This window comes from Panicum virgatum, chromosome 6N (assembly GCF_016808335.1).
Source record: "Panicum virgatum strain AP13 chromosome 6N, P.virgatum_v5, whole genome shotgun sequence".
Lineage (NCBI taxonomy): Eukaryota > Viridiplantae > Streptophyta > Magnoliopsida > Poales > Poaceae > Panicum > Panicum virgatum.
In genome coordinates, this window is record NC_053150.1 from 50,979,607 (window position 1) to 50,998,059 (window position 18,453).

At 42.9% G+C, this 18,453-nt stretch overlaps 2 protein-coding genes across 5 annotated transcripts; both read right to left on the reverse strand.

Annotated features, from left to right (window-relative positions):
• Nucleotides 1–1,008: 1,008 nt before the first annotated feature.
• On the reverse strand, nucleotides 1,009–4,340 carry LOC120679381 (rRNA-processing protein fcf2-like). Of its 2 annotated transcripts, none has more exons than XM_039960965.1 (6): nucleotides 4,130–4,340; nucleotides 2,720–2,959; nucleotides 2,554–2,614; nucleotides 2,097–2,171; nucleotides 1,860–1,975; nucleotides 1,009–1,424 (listed from the first exon to the last, which is right to left on the reverse strand). In XM_039960965.1, exons 1-6 carry the CDS (start codon nucleotides 4,327–4,329, stop codon nucleotides 1,316–1,318), a joined length of 801 nt encoding a protein of 266 aa, XP_039816899.1. In that variant the 5' UTR covers nucleotides 4,330–4,340; the 3' UTR covers nucleotides 1,009–1,315. The 2 variants fall into 2 exon arrangements, with proteins under 2 accessions (XP_039816899.1, XP_039816900.1); XM_039960966.1 differs by lacking the exon at nucleotides 4,130–4,340 and adding an exon at nucleotides 3,332–3,660.
• A 5,115-nt stretch (nucleotides 4,341–9,455) lies between these two features.
• LOC120679374 (transcription initiation factor TFIID subunit 4b-like) lies at nucleotides 9,456–17,505 on the reverse strand. 3 transcript variants are annotated; one of them, XM_039960952.1, is made up of 14 exons: nucleotides 17,336–17,505; nucleotides 17,082–17,201; nucleotides 15,268–15,770; nucleotides 14,473–14,568; nucleotides 13,635–14,312; nucleotides 12,289–12,398; nucleotides 12,094–12,181; nucleotides 11,314–11,449; nucleotides 11,173–11,228; nucleotides 11,050–11,106; nucleotides 10,824–10,967; nucleotides 10,291–10,356; nucleotides 9,964–10,222; nucleotides 9,456–9,856 (listed from the first exon to the last, which is right to left on the reverse strand). In XM_039960952.1, the coding sequence occupies exons 3-14, from the start codon at nucleotides 15,742–15,744 to the stop codon at nucleotides 9,696–9,698; spliced, it is 2,328 nt and encodes a 775-aa protein (XP_039816886.1). In that variant the 5' UTR covers nucleotides 15,745–15,770; nucleotides 17,082–17,201; nucleotides 17,336–17,505; the 3' UTR covers nucleotides 9,456–9,695. The 3 variants fall into 3 exon arrangements, with proteins under 3 accessions (XP_039816886.1, XP_039816885.1, XP_039816884.1); XM_039960951.1 differs by having other exon boundaries at nucleotides 17,044–17,201; XM_039960950.1 differs by lacking the exon at nucleotides 17,082–17,201 and having other exon boundaries at nucleotides 17,336–17,504.
• Between the last annotated feature and the right edge of the window lie 948 nt (nucleotides 17,506–18,453).

Below are 18,453 nucleotides of genomic sequence, written 5' to 3' on the forward strand. Positions count from 1 at the left end.
CAAAAATGACCTATTTTTAGGTGGCAGAATAAGCGGCCTGTCCGCTCCCAATGGGAGAATCGTCTGCCGGTCAAGATGTTCGGACATCCAAAACGTTTGCATGTAAGTTCGGACGTCCAAAAAGAGTTGCCCGTTTGAATGTTAGCCAGCTGACTGTTCGCTCCCACAGGCCCGACCGTCCGCCGGTCAAAATGTTCGGACATCCAAAACGTTTGCATTTAAGTCCCAACGGCAAACGATCCGGCCTGTGGGGGGCGGACAGTCCGGCCTGTTGAAATTTGATTTTTTTTTAAGTACCTCGAGTGGAGAAATGGTCAAAATGAAAGTTGTAGATCTCGAAAAATTATAAAACTTTGTACTTGACAACTTTTTGATCAGAAATTATCTTGTCAACGAAAATTACATTTCAATTTCTCAAATTTGAAATTCAAATTTTATAAACAACCTCGGATGGAGAAAGTACCAAAATAAAAATTATAGATCTCAAAAAGTTATGAAACTTTGTAGTTGATAAATTTTTAATTTGAATTATTTAGAGTCTCAAACAAACAATTTACACTCGGTTTAGTATAACATGTGAAGAAAGAAAACGAAATATAGACACAAGTGAGATTGTGGTCGTAGAGGAAATTACGCGCGAGGGGGAAACGGGTTCGAAATCCGCCGGCCACATAGCCTGCGAATATTGCGCGAAAAATGCCACGACTTGCGACTTCGACGGAGGCTCAAATTAAAGCTATACTTCCGAAAATATTGAGATCATTACCAAATGGAAAGAACTATACGCAGCTAAAAAAATCGAAAAAACACTCCACACAATGAACCACTTGCCGTGAGAATTTGTATTGCCAATTATGGTGTAAGGCATTTCCGTGCGCTGATGATCGTCTACACACGAAAGCAGCTAGCCAAGCTGAAAAGATAGAGGCCCACAACTAGCTGTGCTAGCATCGCCTACAACAAATGAAAACATTATGCAATATCCGGGGCTACTTGACAGAGGAAACGAGTCCACCAACCAACATTTCTGAATTTTGATGCTACACTGCTACTTCAAAAATATTTAGAACTGAAAATGCATTCAGCAATCAGCATGCTGCTGGTTCACCACATTACACTGGAATCACAATTTATACCGTAAAATCTAGAGAGAGAGGGCGAGGGCGAGGGGGAGAGAGAGGGGGGGAGGGGGGGGGGGGGGGGAGGGAGAGAGAGAGAGAGAGAGAGAGAGAGAGAGAGAGAGACCTGAAGGTGAACCTTCGTCCAATTCTCCACTCTCTTCTTTCTCACGACCGAAGCAGGTGACACACCAATCTCATTTTCGCCTATCCTTGGCCCTCTTAAGTGTTTGCTTCCCCTTGTTCTTCCACTTTTGGTTGCCTCCTGGTGTACGATTCTCCTGGATTTCCCGTACCTTGCGCTTCCTGCATTTCAGTGGAGATCGACATCACATTCAATTTAGGCAATTTAAGAAAAAGGAAACCTCAAGCTACAAAATAAAACATCTCGCACATGATCTGTTTTATTCTATTATCAGACATTAATGATGGGGGAAAGGCTAAGGTAACAGCACTACATGCCCAGGAGTAAAAACAAAAAAGGAAATGCATTCTTGAAACTAGGACATCATTCTGCTGGAGCCTTGCTTCAATATCTGAAATCCAAATCATAATGACCAGGCTCTATGGTCTATAAGTAAAATGAATTTCTCTTGTTAGATAACTTACAGATAATGCTAGATAACTACAGTTTCATGAGGAATCGGCAAGGTCATATGTAATCGATACAGAAAAAGTTACACTAAAAGACAAGTCAGTGCCGATGATGAACATGCATGCATGATGAGCATGGTTTCATACCTGTAGTTCTTAAGAGATTGATCCGATAACAGCTCATCAACCAATGTTGTTTTTCGCTCCCTCTTCGTCAGCCTACCTGAGTAGAACTCAGATGGAGGCTCAACAACTGTACCAACCTAAAACCAACATCGAGATATTCAGTACATCAGTTACAGAGGAGGATACATGAACTTTTCAACAGAATATGATGATAAAAAATGTTGAATAAGTCTGCCTTATTGTGACTAGGTTACTTACTTGGAAGTACCTGGGAAGGGCCTTGGACTTCCCTGCCCTCTTGAAGTGCCTTTTTGGGTCCATTACATGCCTCAGCTGCAAAACCAAGCAAGCATATAATCACATATGCATCCCAAAAGTCAAAGCAGAATCATACAGTACCAACCAAGTTGAAACAGCACCATTCAACACGGTGCATTACTAATTGTATTGTATCTTGATTTCCAAGTAAAGTAATTTTGTTTCTTCTTGCAAGAAAATAAAACAGCTTCAACCAGATGGTCACACTGTCCAATTTGTTGCAGTTAAGTCTTCAATTTCGCACACGATCCAATGGCAGCTGCACAAATATGTTCCGATTGCTTTTATCATTGCCAATATTAATTCACAAATTTTTGACAGCTAATTATCTATTTTACAGGCACATATCATGGTATCCTACTGCTAATAAGATTACTGAGCCAGTGTAACACCACACCTGCAAAATCTCGAGATCTTTCTTCAACTCGGGAGTGATGCTCGGCGCCGGCATGTCGAACCTGAGAAACGCAGCGACAAAGCATAAGCACTCAGCCGTTAACCCTACCATGCGGCAGCAATCAATCATGCGAACTCGAATAAATCCCAAGGACAACAGAACTCACCAGCCTTTGCCGGTGGTGTCCTTGATATTCTTCCTGGCGAGCTTGTTAACCTTCCTGGGGTCCGTCGGTGGCACGAACAGCCCATCCACAAGCTCGCTCGCAGGCTTCCAGATCGACCCCTGCACGGTGCTCGTTTTCGGCGCCGGGTCGCTCTTGCTGCCACCGCTCGTCATCGCTAGGGAAGGCAGCTTGGGCGCCCATGACAGGCCGATCGGCGCCGCCGTCTCGAACATCACTGGCCTAAGTGACACGATGGTGCAAAAATTTAATCAATGAGATCTGCCTCGAATTCTAATTCATGCGACATGTGACATCGATGTACTCAGTCATTTCCATCAGCACTTCATGTCAGCAAGGAAACTTTGGGAGGATTATACAAAATGATGTCAGCAACGAATGATTGACGTTCTAAATTATGGGCTGCTGGAGTTGAAAACATATGCAAACAAAACAATAATATTGCAAACAGTTGTATGAATCACTGATGCTTCGTGATTCACTGGATAGAAAATGGAGCACATCTGACAATCCAAATGCACAATTGTTTGCTCAGCATGATGCAGGACTACGACGAAGAAAACTCGCCTACAAAGATGAGGCCTGGACTGCTACCTGGAGCTGAATGGGGGGCGTGCTGTAGTCCACCGGCCGGAGCTGACGCGTTGCACGGCCGCCGGGACCCTGGATCCCTACCAGCGTCGTGGGTAGGACCCCGGAACAAGGGCGGCCGGCTCGACCCCGGTGGTGCCGAATCGTCCGCTTCCGGCGAGGAATAGCCCGGCCCTGGCTCGATCTGGCCGCTGAGGTCAAGGAGAGGACGTGGGGACGCCGCCGGCGCGAAGGGGACGGCGGGCACGACGGCGGCGGAGGGGGCGAGAAGGAGAGCGAACCCTAGCAGACTTGGGCAACGGATATGCGCCGGGTTTAGACCATCCGAACGGCTGTCCGTTCAAGTGCAAGTTAAACCCGCCACTATTCAAGTGCAAATTTCTCTTTTTGTTTCTTCTTGCACGAATTTTTATTCAACCTCAAACTTTGCATGATGTCAGATACTTGTGTTCTCTATCTATTTATATTTTTGTTGGAATGTTAGATGCAGAATTTTAAGTGTAACTAAAGTTAATAACATGATAATACTGTAAAAGCTAGTAACACCGAAGATGTTCTCCGAACGAAAGGCTGGTGCTGATGAGCCCAGTCCGAAACAGCCAACCGGCTACCTTTCAGCCCATCCGAATGGAGGAATCTATTCTACTGTAAGCGACGCAACCCTCTGAGATTATCGGAGTTTGTAATCCATGGATCGAGAGCCTAGAGCAGCGAAACGTAATCAAAGTCGAAACCCTAAAGTCAAGCGCACACAAGGCGTGGTCGGCTTGAGGGAAGATGGGAAGGTAGCCGTTGTGTTACCTATTCTCCTTAGCGAAATCTGTCGGCGTTCTGATCAGCGCCGAATCGAAGGGGATAAATATTTCGGGTGGATTCAAGGAGCGGGGGATTAGAGGTTTAGGGTTGGTGCGACTGCAGCGACTCGTGGTTGGGGGAGGAGAGCCAGGTGAGTGCTGAGGGAGAAGGGAGTACCGTATCGGTAGGCGGCTGGGATGGGCCATCTCGTTAGGCCTATTAGTGGGTGAACAATCTCGTTGGGTCTATCAGTGGCCCAAAATAATGTTCCTCCTCCTCTCTCTCCTCCAGCTCTTATCTATAACAAATTCCCCCTCAATCAAAAAAAAAAAACTAAGAAGGAAACCGATGGACGATGGTGATGATGACAAAGATAAATCCATATGTTTAACTGTAGCTAGTGGGCCTCGAAGAATTTGGACATTGACAGATAAATGCTAAAGCACATGTGTGTGTGTGATTTGGATATAGACTGATAGATAACTTGGGAACATTTTGTCAACAAAAAACTAAATTTGAATTTCTCAAATTTGAAATTCAAATTTTGTAGACTACCTCGGATGGGGAAACATCCAAAATCAAAGTTGTAGATCTCGAAAAGTTATGGAACTCTGTAGTTGAAAAAGTTTCTATTTGAATTAATTTACTGCTTCAAAATATGCTTTGAATTTATCATTTGCCGAGTGGAAAAATAAAACACTCGGCAAAGAGATTCTTTGCCGAGTGAAAAAATGAAATACTCCGTAAAAATGACCGTCGGCCGGTCAAAACATTCGGACATCCAAATTTTATGTTGTTATTGTGTTGCACATTGATGTTATCATGTTTGTTGTTCCATCTTCAACTCAGGCAACACCAAGGCTCGATGAGAACAAGGTGAAACAATGTGTTGATCCAAGATTAAATGGAGAGTACCCACCAAAGGGTGTTGCCAAGGTAAGCCTTCAACTCTCCTTCTGTCTATGCTCGTGATATGTAAATTAATATATCCAAAATAAATATTTCTCAAACTGGCTGGTGAGATTTTGAAGTAACCCATAACTCTGAATTGCTAGGACCAACTTAGTGAAATACAATGCCCTCAGCAGTTGTTTTCTTTGCTGTCGATGCAGCTTGCAGCAGTGGCAGCCCTCTGCGTTCAATATGAATCTGAGTTCAGACCAAGCATGAGCATTGTAGTCAAGGCATTGTCTCCCCTTCTTGTAAATGCACCCTATCAGACGGCGGCGGCTGCTCCTGATATACACCTTCAGAAGCCTGACAAAATGTTCAACTCAACCCATGTAGAGAAATAACATTTGTTTCTCGTTATACCACTTTTATCAATTATTTGTCTTTTATACATCTGAATTATGTGTGTGTTTACTACAGAGGAAGGGAAGAAAGGAGTAATGCAAAAAAAAATTAACACGTGTACTTCATATGCTTGAGATCGGCTGCAATTAATCTTTGCATCTTTATGTTTTATCCTTTTTCTCGTTGTTGTGTTCATAATATTTGTGTTCTTCAGGCACTTGTGACTAGCTTGTGAGTTGTCACCCAGTTATGTCATGTCTTACACTTAACCTTTGAAAGTTCTTGTCTGTCAACAAACAATGCCTTGGCTCTGGGTTTGCACTGTATCCATACAACATGGTTACATAAAGCTCTGCCTGTAATACAACCTTGGAAGCTGTATTGCTATTTTAAAACGAATACACTATGACATAACTTGAAGAAAACACAATCTTCTGTTTAATCAGAAACACAAGGTACCAAAGAACCTTCTTTAATTTTTTGGGGCAAATTCCTTGTATGCCATCTAATCTTCGCCCCGTCAGTAATATACTGCTCGGTGACGCGTAAAAGCAAAAAAAAAAAAAAGAAAGAAAAAGAAAAAGAACAGTGTGCAATAAAATTATTACTTTGCGTAGTAATCTCCTCAGGTTGAAGGATCGATTAGCTCCCTTAATGTTCGTGTGTCCTCTGATAGACAGACGAGGCCCATGAAGCTGCAGTCGGCGTCGGCGACCACAAAGAAGCGCTCCCCTGACTTGTTCTTCACAGGGAAGCTGCCCCTCCAGCATTTCCCCGTGAATATGTTCCCGATGATGCTGTTCAGGGAAGGGATGTCGTCAGGATGGACGATCAATCTCGTGATGTCCTGACCAACAGCTTCTGCTGAAGAGTAGCCGTACAGATGCTCGGCGTTCCGGTTCCTGGGTGACATGGAATGGAAGCAGAGAGAGAAGCGATCGAGCTCTGATCAAGTTCGGGTATGATTCTTGGAGCAACAATGCAAGTGATCGAAGGTTACCAGTAGAGGATCTTCCCCTGGAGGTCAAGGACGTGCACGGCCTGGCCCATTGACTGCATGAGCATGACCATCGCGTGGTGGCGGCGGGACAGCCCGGCGGCGCGGCGCGCGGGGGCGCGGAGCGGCGAGGAGTCGGCGGCGGCCTGCTGGCCCTGCGCGCCGCCGCCGTCGCCGCGGTGCGCCGCCCGCAGCTGGTGGAGCTTGGACACCTCCCGCCTGAGCTCCGCCTGGCCCTCCTCCAGCGCCCGTATCTTGCTCATGAGCTCCTCCTCGTCCATCGCCGGCGAACGAGACGAGCTCGGCCTGTCGGCCACTCGTCACTGCAAGATCAAATGGCAGCAGATCATATAGGGGCATCGATCAGCGTCCGGCAAGAAGCCCAACGAAGGAAGAAGAAGGAAACAGAACCGCCATGGAATGTACGGAGATAATGAGAAAATTAAAGATTATATTATGCCCATGCTTTATTAACAACACTAGCTGGCTGCTTCCTTATTGGCTATCGAGCCGAGAATCCAATTGGACGCGCGAGGTTCCCGACCGCCCAGCTCGTTTACGTGGGTGGGGCTGCTGACCGTTTTTATTTCTCATCGCCGCATGTTAATCGGTTTTTGTTAACTAATTTCACGGCGAGTGATTCAACAGCGACGTAAGCTCATACTTGTTGTGGATATATAAGGCCAATCTCAGTAGAAGTGTTATAAGAGTGTCGTGGATATTAAATTTGATAACATGTACCAATAGTATGAGAAGAGAGAAAAGAAGAGTGTCATAAAATGTGAGAGGAGTATCATCACCATGACACTCCACTGACACTTCTTAAGATTTCAGTTTAGGTAACCGTGTCGATGACCCTTCCACTGAGACTGACCTAATATTCGAACTGACTAGTATTCTCTTCTCTTTTTCTTTTTTTAATCTTTTTTGTCTACCTTTTTTATATTTTATTTTCAAGATATTCTTTTGACAAATATTTCGTACAAAATATGCCAAAAAATTATCTCGATAAGTTGTATCACGATGTTATGCATCAAAGTTGTGCGAGAAGTTTGATAGAAGTTATGTTCAAAGTTATCATTTAGTAAGAAGGCTGAAAAAAATTATGCGTAAAATTTATACATGTCGTGTTAAAAAATTATTCTACAAAAAGTTGGTTGGAAAAAGTTATGCGTAAAAGTTGCAAGTATCGTAAAAATTGTGCTGAAAAATTATCATTTAAAGTTATGCTGAAAAAAAATCATCTAATAGTTATCTAGAAAATTTGTGTTAAAAAACTATTCTACAAAAAAATGGTTGAAAAAAGTTATGCGTAAAAGTTAAGTATCATACAAATTGTGCTGAAAAATTATCATTTAAAATTATACTAAAAATATATCATCTAAACAGTTATCTAGAAAAATTATAATAACTTTTAAAAGTAGAAAATCATGGAGAACAAAAATTTTCCCAAAAAGAAAAATTAGCTGTCTGATCTAGCGCTGGCAGCCCCTCCTGGCGCGCGATACCGCTGCTCGTGGATGTTGGATAACGCTGGCACCCCCTCCTGGCGCGCGCTACCGCTGCTCGTGGATGTTGGATTGCGGAAGCCAAAAAAGGAAAAGAGAATGACGCGGAATCCGAAAATAGAAACTTTTGGGGACTGTCGGAGATTGTTTGCTGGTTGGCCTCCTGGCGCGCGCGCTACCTAGAAAATCCCCTAACGAGCCGACGAGTTCAAACTGTTCTTTTTTTTTATTTATTTAGCTCCTCTGTTAAGGTAGGTCAGTTTCATTGTATTTGCTTGCTTGCATCCAGGGCGGAAACAGCGGCGGAGGCGAAACTGGTTCCGGCCCCTCCTGGCAGCATAAATAAACCAAAAATTTTATCATAAATGAACCAACTTGTACCCTTAACTACTCTTTTATTGTATTATTACACGTCGCTCGAGTCATTAGCTTGTCCTAAACGAACGGACTCTCTAGGTCCATTCAGGCAATCCTCTTCAACTCTTGTATGTAGATCTACATGGGCGCTAGGAGGATCAAGCCTCCTACCTCTCCAAAATCAATGGATACCCTTTTAAGCTTCTCTCCAAAATCAATGGATACCCTTTTAAGCTCTCTCTTTTTATTTTTGGAACCAAAGAATGAAGAAGAAAGGGAAAGGAAGAAGAGAAAGAAGATGAGCCTCCTCTTGACTTGGCTGCTGGATTCGCCCCTGGTATTGATCACAATTACTAAATTTAAAGAATGAACAAATAACGGGCAGATCACTTCTGTAATGTACTAATTTGTCCAAAATTGGCTACAACATAGATTTATTCTGGAATAATGGAGAGAGTACTACGTACGTACTCTGGCTACACGCACAAGGGCACAACATGCCTTAAGCGGTAGGAACAAAAGCTTGGGCACTTTTTATTTGGGTGCGGCGATATGATTTTTTTTTAAATAAAAGAGAGATCGAGTGCAATGAATATAATTTGTCCATTTGGTGCGTGCACATGCAGACTCCGTCCTGCACATGACCCTTGCTATTCGATGCATGATGCATAAGGACACAAAGCACACAACAATACGCGCCATATTGTTATGTCTCCCCATACACATCATTCACAACACATACAAAATACGGAGCACCTAGCTACTAGCTCATGCAACTTCCAAGCCAAATTAAATGAGCTAGCTAGGTGCATTTCCAGCTCCCGTATCATCTTCAGGAGCTCCTCCGCGTCCATCGCCGCTCGCCGGCGAACGACCAGTCAGGCTGCCCGCACTTGCTCTACTACACTTTCAGATCAAATACTGGCAACAAAGCAAATACAGGCATCATAGTGTGTGTTTGTGCATGATCGCCGAGATCTGGAGAAAAAATTCGAAAGATTCTTTGCGAGAATCATCCGAATTAAATAATTTTTCTCGAAATTTTTTCTCGAAATTATTCTGTACCCAGCATAGCCCCATGCCCACTCCCAGAACCTGTTTGACTTCGTGTAGAGGTCATGCATCCGAGAGCAAGAGGTCCGAACCATCTCATGGAAAGAACAACGACTGCATATGACAACCAAGCCAATGGTTGCAGATGAGGCAAATGGCAGAGCACCTTACACGGCAACTTTTACAGATGACTTTTGCTGGCAATTCGCCGCCTTTATGTGTTACAGAATTGTCATCAATATACAGTGCCACTCCACTCTCCAAACCACACCGGATGGAAGGCAACCACACTGGGTTAGGCTCCTACGCTCTCAAATACCATGCATCGGCTAGTACCACACTAAAGTATGCCTACTCTAGCCTAATCTGCGGTAGAATCTCCGGGCAGCCGCTCGTGCAGCCTGTAGATGAGCCGCGATTTCGTCATCTGAGGTTCCCTCTCCAGGGCACAGATCACATCCTTCACAGAGATCGTCCGTTGCGGTCCCGCAAATGGAGTCCTGCCAGGTCTTTTCATGCCTCCTGAAACCAAAGTTATCATGCATACCATGAGTTGAAACAATTTTGCAATGACGTGTTTTGGATCTATACAAATAAAAAAGGTTGTCCCAATGATATTGCTGCTTTACCAGTTCCGAACGCTGCAGAATGGCTCCTCTTTGAACCTTCCTGGTTTTCGCCGAAGCCTTTTCCAAATTTGGATAATGGCCTGGTACCTGGTCCTTCACCTGGCTGCGAGGCAGCAGCCACATCAAGGCCTTCTCGCTTCTGCCTGGCTTGTTCAGCCATCAGCTGCCACTTCGAGAGCACATCACTTCCTCCAACTGCTTGACGAGCAGCAACGTTTGCTGCATTCGTTCTCATCTTGTCATCTTCTTCCTTGTTGGGCTGTGTGAGGTTAAGGATTCAGGAAATGGAGAAAAGTCACAGCTGAGATATCACAGTGGAAAAGTTACCTTCACATTCTTTGGGCGACTTTCCTCTTTTTCCTTTTCCAACTCTGCAGCACCACTGCCATCAGCCTACAAGAATGGATTTAGTTAATCAAATAGACCATCTTATACTTGAGTTCACCATGCTCAAATAATGAAGAAAACTCCCAGGAACTTAACAAATACATAGCGGAGACTGGATAGTTGCGTGCCATAAGAGACCAAGCTTCGGTGCAGATTTATATTCAAACAAGCTTGTTAAGTATAGGCAAGACATAGGTACCAAAACTGAAACCAATTCAGAAAGTGTAGAATCACTAAACCTTGGTATAGGAAAACCTGAAATACAAATGAAATTGATGAATGATGAATGCGTGTATGCATGGGTCCGTGTAAACAGTATACAATTCCAAGTTTCCAGCAGTGTATAGTTTTACACGTTTAAGACTAGTATAAACTAGTCAACTACTATGAGATTTAAGTTTCAAGCAAATTTTTACACCAGCTCGAAATGAATGGGATTTACCAGCTCGAAATGAATGGGGTTTATGAAATACCTCAGTTTGCTTCTTGTTCCTGTCAGCTTCTTCTGCTTGTTTTTTATCCCACTCTTCCTTAGCTTTCTGGTTCATTTGCAAAATTTGACGGCCAACATCTGAAGTAATAACTAGTCGATGCCCGGTCTTTTCAGTGTCGATTCTCTAATAGAAATAGGAATTGTTAGTATTACAAATAGGGAACTATGTCATTATCAGGTGCTTAGGAACAAAAGACAAAACAAACCTGTTTTGAGACTCGTATAAGAGTACTTATGAATCTTCGCAATCGTTCCTCCACACACTACGAAAGAGTTGAAGTTATATAGATACTGCAAGATTGTTCCTGAAAATTGTAAGGATAACTCACCATTGATAAACAATGCTCAACGTCAACATTAACATTCTTCAGATTGCATTTCCGAACTGTCAAAAACAGGTGACTGTCAATCTTGCCATTAAAGTTTATATAGGATGGCTTCACATTTGTTATAAGTTCAAAGAAATTAACCTATTTCTACTAGTTTCTTCAGGAGTGGGCCCTTCCGTAGGAAAATATTTTCTTCTTCTTCCTGTGCAATTCTTCTTGCTTCTTGTGAGGCAAGGCTCTCTTCCTTTGGGGCAGAGAGTAGCTGTTCCTCCTCCTCCTGTTGAGAAAGAAGGCATCAGCAAAATGCAGAAAACATATTAAATGGGTGCACAAATTTGACACCAACAGCATGATGCACTGGGTTGAAAGCTCATAGAATGCAGGAGATGCTGTGTGAGTTGTGAAATTTTAAAGATACACAAGAAAAAAGTTATCTCATATGCAAGAAGTTTAGAAGATTATTTTGGAACATTCTTGTGGTCCAACTGACATAGGATAAGCAATCCCAAGTTGAGCAGCAAATGTACACTTAGGCCTATGTACACTGATGTCATAATACAAAAAAGGGCGTACCCAGTGCTGTAGGCTTCCCGCACTGTGCGGGGTCTGGGGAAGGGTTGTTTTTAAGCCCCAAGCCTTACCCACACAAATGTGCAGAGGCTGGGGCTCGATGATGTCATAATACACTCATGGAAAATTTAATGCATAATTCATCCCTATGTGATGAAGACTAAAGATGATGTAGTTAATTTAGCAAGTACATCTAACATCACATCTGCTACATCATGGTTACGTAGCAGATGTGAAGAGTGCAACCACAATTTTTTTTACAAATAGAGGTCAATGTCCATCAGGAAGAATGTTATTTCTGCATGGAAGATAGCCTAGCCTAATATTAACATTAACCAGAGATGGGCATACCCTAATATTAACACCACTAACAGCAGTGACATCATTAAGTTGATCAATGCTTTGTTCCTGGAAGGCACCAGATGTCTTCTGCTTTTTGCTGATGACAAAAGAGAACTTTGCTTAGGCCTATCCACAAAATGTAAACAGTGCATAGTAGGATATTACATTTAGACTTTCAGTTAACATTTTTTTGTTTAAAAAAACCTTGAAGGTTGTGTAGAGCCTGCTGCTTCTGATGATTTCTTCTGCCCACCTGATTTCTTATTACTCTTCGCACCTCCACTAGCATTTGGTGTAGATGAGTTTGGGGGTCCCTGACAAGACAGAAGGATGAGTCATATGCAAATTAAATGAAAAAAAGGCATCAAACAATTGCATAGTTGTCATGAAGTATGAAAGACATGCAAAAATCTGTAGTCCTCCATAAAAAAGGGAACAAATGTGATCACACAGAGGGGAAATAGTCCTACTATTATTTCATGTCTAAATAAATTATTAAAGATTTATATCATTAAAAAATGCATTTGGACTTCACCCCATATGGATGAAGGCTGTAACGAGCAAATGGAACTCATAGCTGGTAGTTTGACTGACAACAGAACTAACAATTGGAATATTATATACATGATGACTATATATCAAGTGAGTCTGCATGGGTTCATTTGTTATTACAAAGCCTCTCATTTGTAACTACTGCAAAAGTAAATGCCCTCAGAAGTCAGAACCGCAGTTTTAATATGCTACACAATCCTGAAATTTGACCTGAAAAATATGACCTTATTAGATCTATTTGCAAGGCGACATGCATGTTTTGCTGTCTAAACCCTTACTCCCTGCCAGTTCAATCAAACACCAAGAAGTTAGCTTCATAACCATGTGCCACATTTACAGTCCTGAAACTATCCTGCATGCAACAACGGGAACCTGTGCACTAGATGCACAAAATTATATGGTGCTTAAATGTTGGCAAATGAAATAATGGTGGCCTGGGGTTGGCATTTGTCTGAAATTCAGAATAAGAACAAAACTTAAACTCGAGGACACTACAATGGGTCCAATATTCCTAACCTTGATTATAGCAAATATGCTAATAAATCAAAGTGCTCGGTATCCTAGGTGAGTCAATGCACAAACTTCTATTCGAAAAATAATGAGTGATCTAGCAAACATACAATTTAAATTACTATTTCTGTTTATTTTTTCGTTAAATTGGGAAATTCTAATTTCTAATGAGAGAAAGCTATGGAGTATATAATACAAATTGCATAAATGAAATTTATCTGAATCAAAGTGCTCGGTATCCTAGGTGAGTCAATGCACAAACTTCTATTCGAAAAATAATGAGTGATCTAGCAAACATACAGTTTAAATTACTATTTCTGTTTATTTCTGCATTAAATTGGGAAATTCTAATGAGAGAAAAATATGGATTATATAATATAAATTGCATAAATGAAATTTACCTGAAGTCTCAAATTATTAAGAGTTCATATTTAAAGCAACTGAAACATATTGGCATCTAGATGTAATTATGAATTAGGTGGATTCACCTGCTTTCCTTTAGCTGAAGAATTTCCTGCACCAACCGTGCGGGCCTTGCCAGCAGATTCAGAATTTTGCTTTGCATTAGCATTTGGAGGGAGAGTATTGGTTTTCAACTCCTTGTTTTGATGCATTTGCCATGCAACTGCATTGTGCTGCATCATTGGATGAGTAGGGGGAGGGGCAACTTTTGCAGGAGGCATTCCATGAGCATGCATGGATGGCTGTGTTTCTGGAACTGGATTTGGTGGCCTAAGAGAACCAGTGATTGACCGAGGGTAACCCTGGGCACCGGGATTACTTGCTCCATATATTTGCTGTGAGGCCTGCTGAAATTGTGTGGGTTGTTGCTGTTTGTTCTTTGTTTGCAATGAAACTGCTGAGTTCATTCTTGGTGGTTGATTCGGTATAGCATTTGGTACCTTTGCGTCAGGGTTTTGGTTGGGGTTATCATGAGAAAGATATTGTGCGCTAGTTTGCGCTTGAGTGCCTGACTGTGGTGCAAAAGCCTGAGATGAAGATGACACCTGAGTTTTCTGACCCTGGTTGGATGGTCCAGGTGGACGAACTTTCTGATCATGTAACTGTGCTGAACCACTGGAAGGCATCTGCTGAGCTGACACTTGAGAGAATAAAGAATGCTGACTAGGATTTGCCTGGTTATTTCTTTGTGCCTGGGCTTGCATCTGTTAAAAAATGTTCAAGAAAAAAATAAACACATGAAATATTCATCACAGAATTGAATCACTCGCTAAACATTCTGATTTAGAATGGCTATCAAACTTGATGAGTAGCCATTTATTAAGGAAACAAAAGGAAGCAATGAAGTTTATGCAATTCATTAACCTGTTGAAAAACTTTATGGGCTGCCTGCTTCAGCATTTGATCCCCAACAATGTTCCTGATCACTCTTAAGAAATCATCTTTGTGGACTTCGTTGCGCTGTAAACATGGAACAATACAGCTGCATTAGTTTATGGTGCAAACAATTAGTCCTAAGAGTGTTCTTTGATCCTTTGTCCCTGTTGTTTTATCTGCTACCTCCACATAGGAACAAACTAGTGGAAACAAGAGAAAAAATGTGCTTTCTCATCATGCATTTACTATGTTTTGGTGACACATGTAGCTAAGGAAATGCAGACCTTGAAGTAATCTACATTATCGTGCACATGTCTTTCTTTCTCCACTAAATTAGCAATGAAAGCATACTTAAACTATATGGAATGATGCAGACCTTGAAGTAATCTACATTATTGTGCACATGTCTTTCTTTCTCCACTAAATTAGCAACAAAAGCATACTTAAACTATATGGAACGATATCAGTGATATGAAGAGTTGGACACTGACATGCTCTCCACCATACTATTTGGATCACCTTATATATGACATTCTGTACATTAAATGTATACTGTGAAAGTAAATTTCATAAAAGGGATATTATGGTCCAAATTTATATGGTCAACCAACATAATTTTCCATATCAATGGTCAAAACCAGTATTGCTTGACTACATGTATTCTAAGATGACATAATTTAGCAACAGCAGGAGTATATGTTAAAACAAATAACAGGTGTCATATGTAGCTGATTAATTTGTGCATGGACCAAGGAAAATAATAAGAGAGGTAAAAAAACACACCCTAAGTTTTGACCATACAGTTTGAAGTTGCATATCTTTGTCTCTGTCAAGATGTGCCTGTAGGATAGGAATTAACATATTAAATGGTATAGATGGCCCTTTCCTTGTATCCTGGGCACCAGATGGTGCTTGCAAGCCAACAACTTGCTTTGCATTCTGCTGAGCTACTGAGGGCTGAGCTACATCGACCTTGGAACCTGAAAAACTCTGCTGACCAGAACTCCCTGTTTCTTTCTCAGCTAACTGGAAGCTATTTGTTTCAGCCTGTTGCAGTCGACTTTCTGGCTGAAATTGTTGTAGCTGTGGATTCTGTTGCTCTACTTGGACAGGTTGTTCACTTTTTGAACCTTCAGTTACTAGTTCTGATCTGGAGAATTGATCTGTTGCGTTCATATGTGGTTGCCCTGCTTGTTGACTTGCATGGACACTTACTTCCTGCTCTGTTAGTTGCAGCTGAGCTTCTGTAGCTTCTGACATAACAATGTTATCCTGGTGCAAAGAACCTGGTGTGGAAGCGCATAATTTTATTATCACCAAAAACAAGATGTAACATCATATTATTGAAAAGCTCTGAGTTGTAGTTTTTTCTGAACATGAAGTTTAAATATGGGATAAAATATAAAGTAAAGAAGCATCGTCAGGTCCAGTGGTCCTAAAAAGGGAGGATCGAAAGTGCCAAGATATCATAACACAATAGCTTAGCAACACAGCATCATCAACAAACACATCCACATGGAGAGGAAAATGCTACTCCTGAAACATAGACAAGGATCATTCCTTCTGTAATTACTACAGAACTGATTCATTAGACATACCATGAATTGTACCACTGTGTGTCATGCTAATCATGATTGTTTCCTATGGTCCAGGACAATGTTGTGAAGCCATCACCTAATCATTATTAGTTGGCCCAGACTGTCCAACTCAACTAACTAAGCAAGGGGCCCGAGCCTCATCAAGCAGACATCAGCTGGCACTGTCTAAGTCTTAAATGGCAACTTGCCTGAGCTCTAGGCCACTGTAAGGAAGGATGGGGTTATAGAATTGTAAAGATTAGAGTCCAGAACTGATCTGGTCAGCTCAGCACCTCAGCTGTTTCTGACTTCAGAGAAATTTCCTAGACTGTACTCTTATGGGCTACAGAAAATACCATCCACTACATCCCCCACCCAAAAAGGAAAAATAACAGACACTACAAGGTTTCCTACTATTCCCCCAAAACAGGCAACATAATCCACTCAAAGTTTCCTATTTTAACAAGCTCCAAACAATGGGAAGCCCTCAACACCCAACCAACATTTCAGTTTTCAAATGGTGCCAAATGACCCCAACAGCAACAAGACACCATGAGCTCTAACCACAACTGCTCCCATAGTAACTGAAAGCATATCACACAACATAATCGCACAAACAGACAGAGAAAAAAAAAAAGGGAAAAGATAGTTGCACACTACACAATCTCAGAATTTCACAGCTTTTTGCTGCAGCCAAGCCAGCATTGGGGTACCAGGGTTCAGTTAAAACAAAGCCCTATAAGTTCTGGGAAATAAACTAACTGACATCATCACGCCCGCTCCTCCAGACTGCAAAGAAGATTGGGCTTGATGCCTTGATTGGCCACGACAAGAGAAGGCGTGATCCTGTGGAGCGATAGGCTATCTAGGGATTCCTTACTATAAGAAGGAAGTGATACGCAGTCGAGGTGGAGGAGGGCGAGGGGTGATGATTTCTTTCAGGTGGGCAGTGTGCTTAGCTTGGGCGTAAGGGGGGAGGGACCTCAAGGTGTGCGCATGCGGTCAGCGAAGAGCAATCACCAGCGAGCTGGGAGCAAGCGAGGCAGCAGCTGGCGGTGATTGCGCGGCCTTGCCTTGTCTCGTCGCGCCGCCACAGGGGGGTTTTTTAGAATTTCTAGTGTTGCTTTGCTCAAAATTTCCCTGTGCAGAAACAAGGCTAAAAATCACCTCGTAGCTCACAAAATAAATGCAAGGAGCAACTAACATTAGCAGCTCAATGACCTCAGCCAAGCACCAATCACACTGTACAACTTTACTAGCAGTAGAAGCCACACCTCAAAGATCCGGCGGCGTGGGGAGCGCCAGCCGACAGGTGGACGGGCGGTCCGGCGGCGAGGGGAGCAGATTCCACCGAGCGGGGACTCCGGCGGCGTGAGGTCCCCGTCCAGATGGTGTGGCTCCTGCGAGGCGCTACGCCAGCGAGGGGGGGGGGTGTCCGGCGAGCTGGGGCCTCGCCGCCTGGGCAACCGGGGCGGAGTGGGGAGGCGAGGTGGGGGGCGTGGGGCGGCGGACTGGGGGGGGGGGGATGTTGGGAGGTGCCGGCTGGGTCCCGCCTTGGGGAGGGTGCGCTGGAGTACTGGGGGAGGGAGGCGGTGGCCGATTGGCGGAGACGGCGGCGTGTCGCGTCGCAACTCGCACGGGAGGTCAAGGCGGCGTCGCAAGCGAGTCGAGGGGGGGTGGGGTGGGGGAGAGCGCTCCCGGTTCCAAACGAGCCCAAAACCAACACTGCCGCATTCAGTAATTTGTTTATTTTAGTTTTTTTTCAAACAAACAATAAAGTGCTATGTAGATTTATTTGGTTGGAGGCAGCGCCACTAAACATAAGTCATCTGACGGCCGTGAATATCTGGGACGGACTTCTTTTAACGTCAGGAGTTCAGGATTGGGGTTGGTAGCTAGCTAGCTAGCTGCATGCTTGTGGCATGCTGTGGTCCATAGATCTATGACACGGGCAGAGTCTATGGTACGTGTGTCAATCATCAAATGATCAAATTATTGCCGTGTTTGGTTCCACGCGCAAAATTTTTTGTGTTGGACTCTTATTAATTTGAAGTACTAAATGAAGTTTATTTATAAAATTTTTTGCACGGATGAGTTGTAAATCGCGAGACGAATCTAATGATGCTAATTAATCCATGATTAATTAATAATTAGCGGATGGTACTGTAGCAGCACTGTTGCAAATCATGGATTAAGTAGGCTCGTTAGATTCGTCTCGCGATTTACAGCCCATCCATGCAAAAAGTTTTATAAATAGACTTCATTTAGTACTCCATGCATATGTCGAAATATTCGATGTGATGTTTTTTTTTCCGTTTACGCATTATGTATGGGGTGATATAAACAGCGCATATGTACGTTGGAGCCACTGCGCATGGCATGCTGTGGTCCA

Coding starts and splice junctions, on each gene's coding strand:
- LOC120679381 (XM_039960965.1), bottom strand. CDS start 4,329: ATGGCCCATCCCAGCCGCCTACCGATACGGTACTCCCTTCTCCCTCAG. Junction 2,960..4,129: donor GATTTCGCTAAGGAGAATAG/GTAACACAACGG, acceptor CGTGTCACTTAG/GCCAGTGATGTTCGAGACGG. Junction 2,615..2,719: donor GACACCACCGGCAAAGGCTG/GTGAGTTCTGTT, acceptor TGCGTTTCTCAG/GTTCGACATGCCGGCGCCGA.
- LOC120679374 (XM_039960952.1), bottom strand. CDS start 15,744: ATGTCAGAAGCTACAGAAGCTCAGCTGCAACTAACAGAGCAGGAAGTA. Junction 11,450..12,093: donor TTAGTGGTGTTAATATTAGG/GTATGCCCATCT, acceptor CTTTCTCAACAG/GAGGAGGAGGAACAGCTACT. Junction 11,229..11,313: donor GAAGAAACTAGTAGAAATAG/GTTAATTTCTTT, acceptor TGTTTTTGACAG/TTCGGAAATGCAATCTGAAG.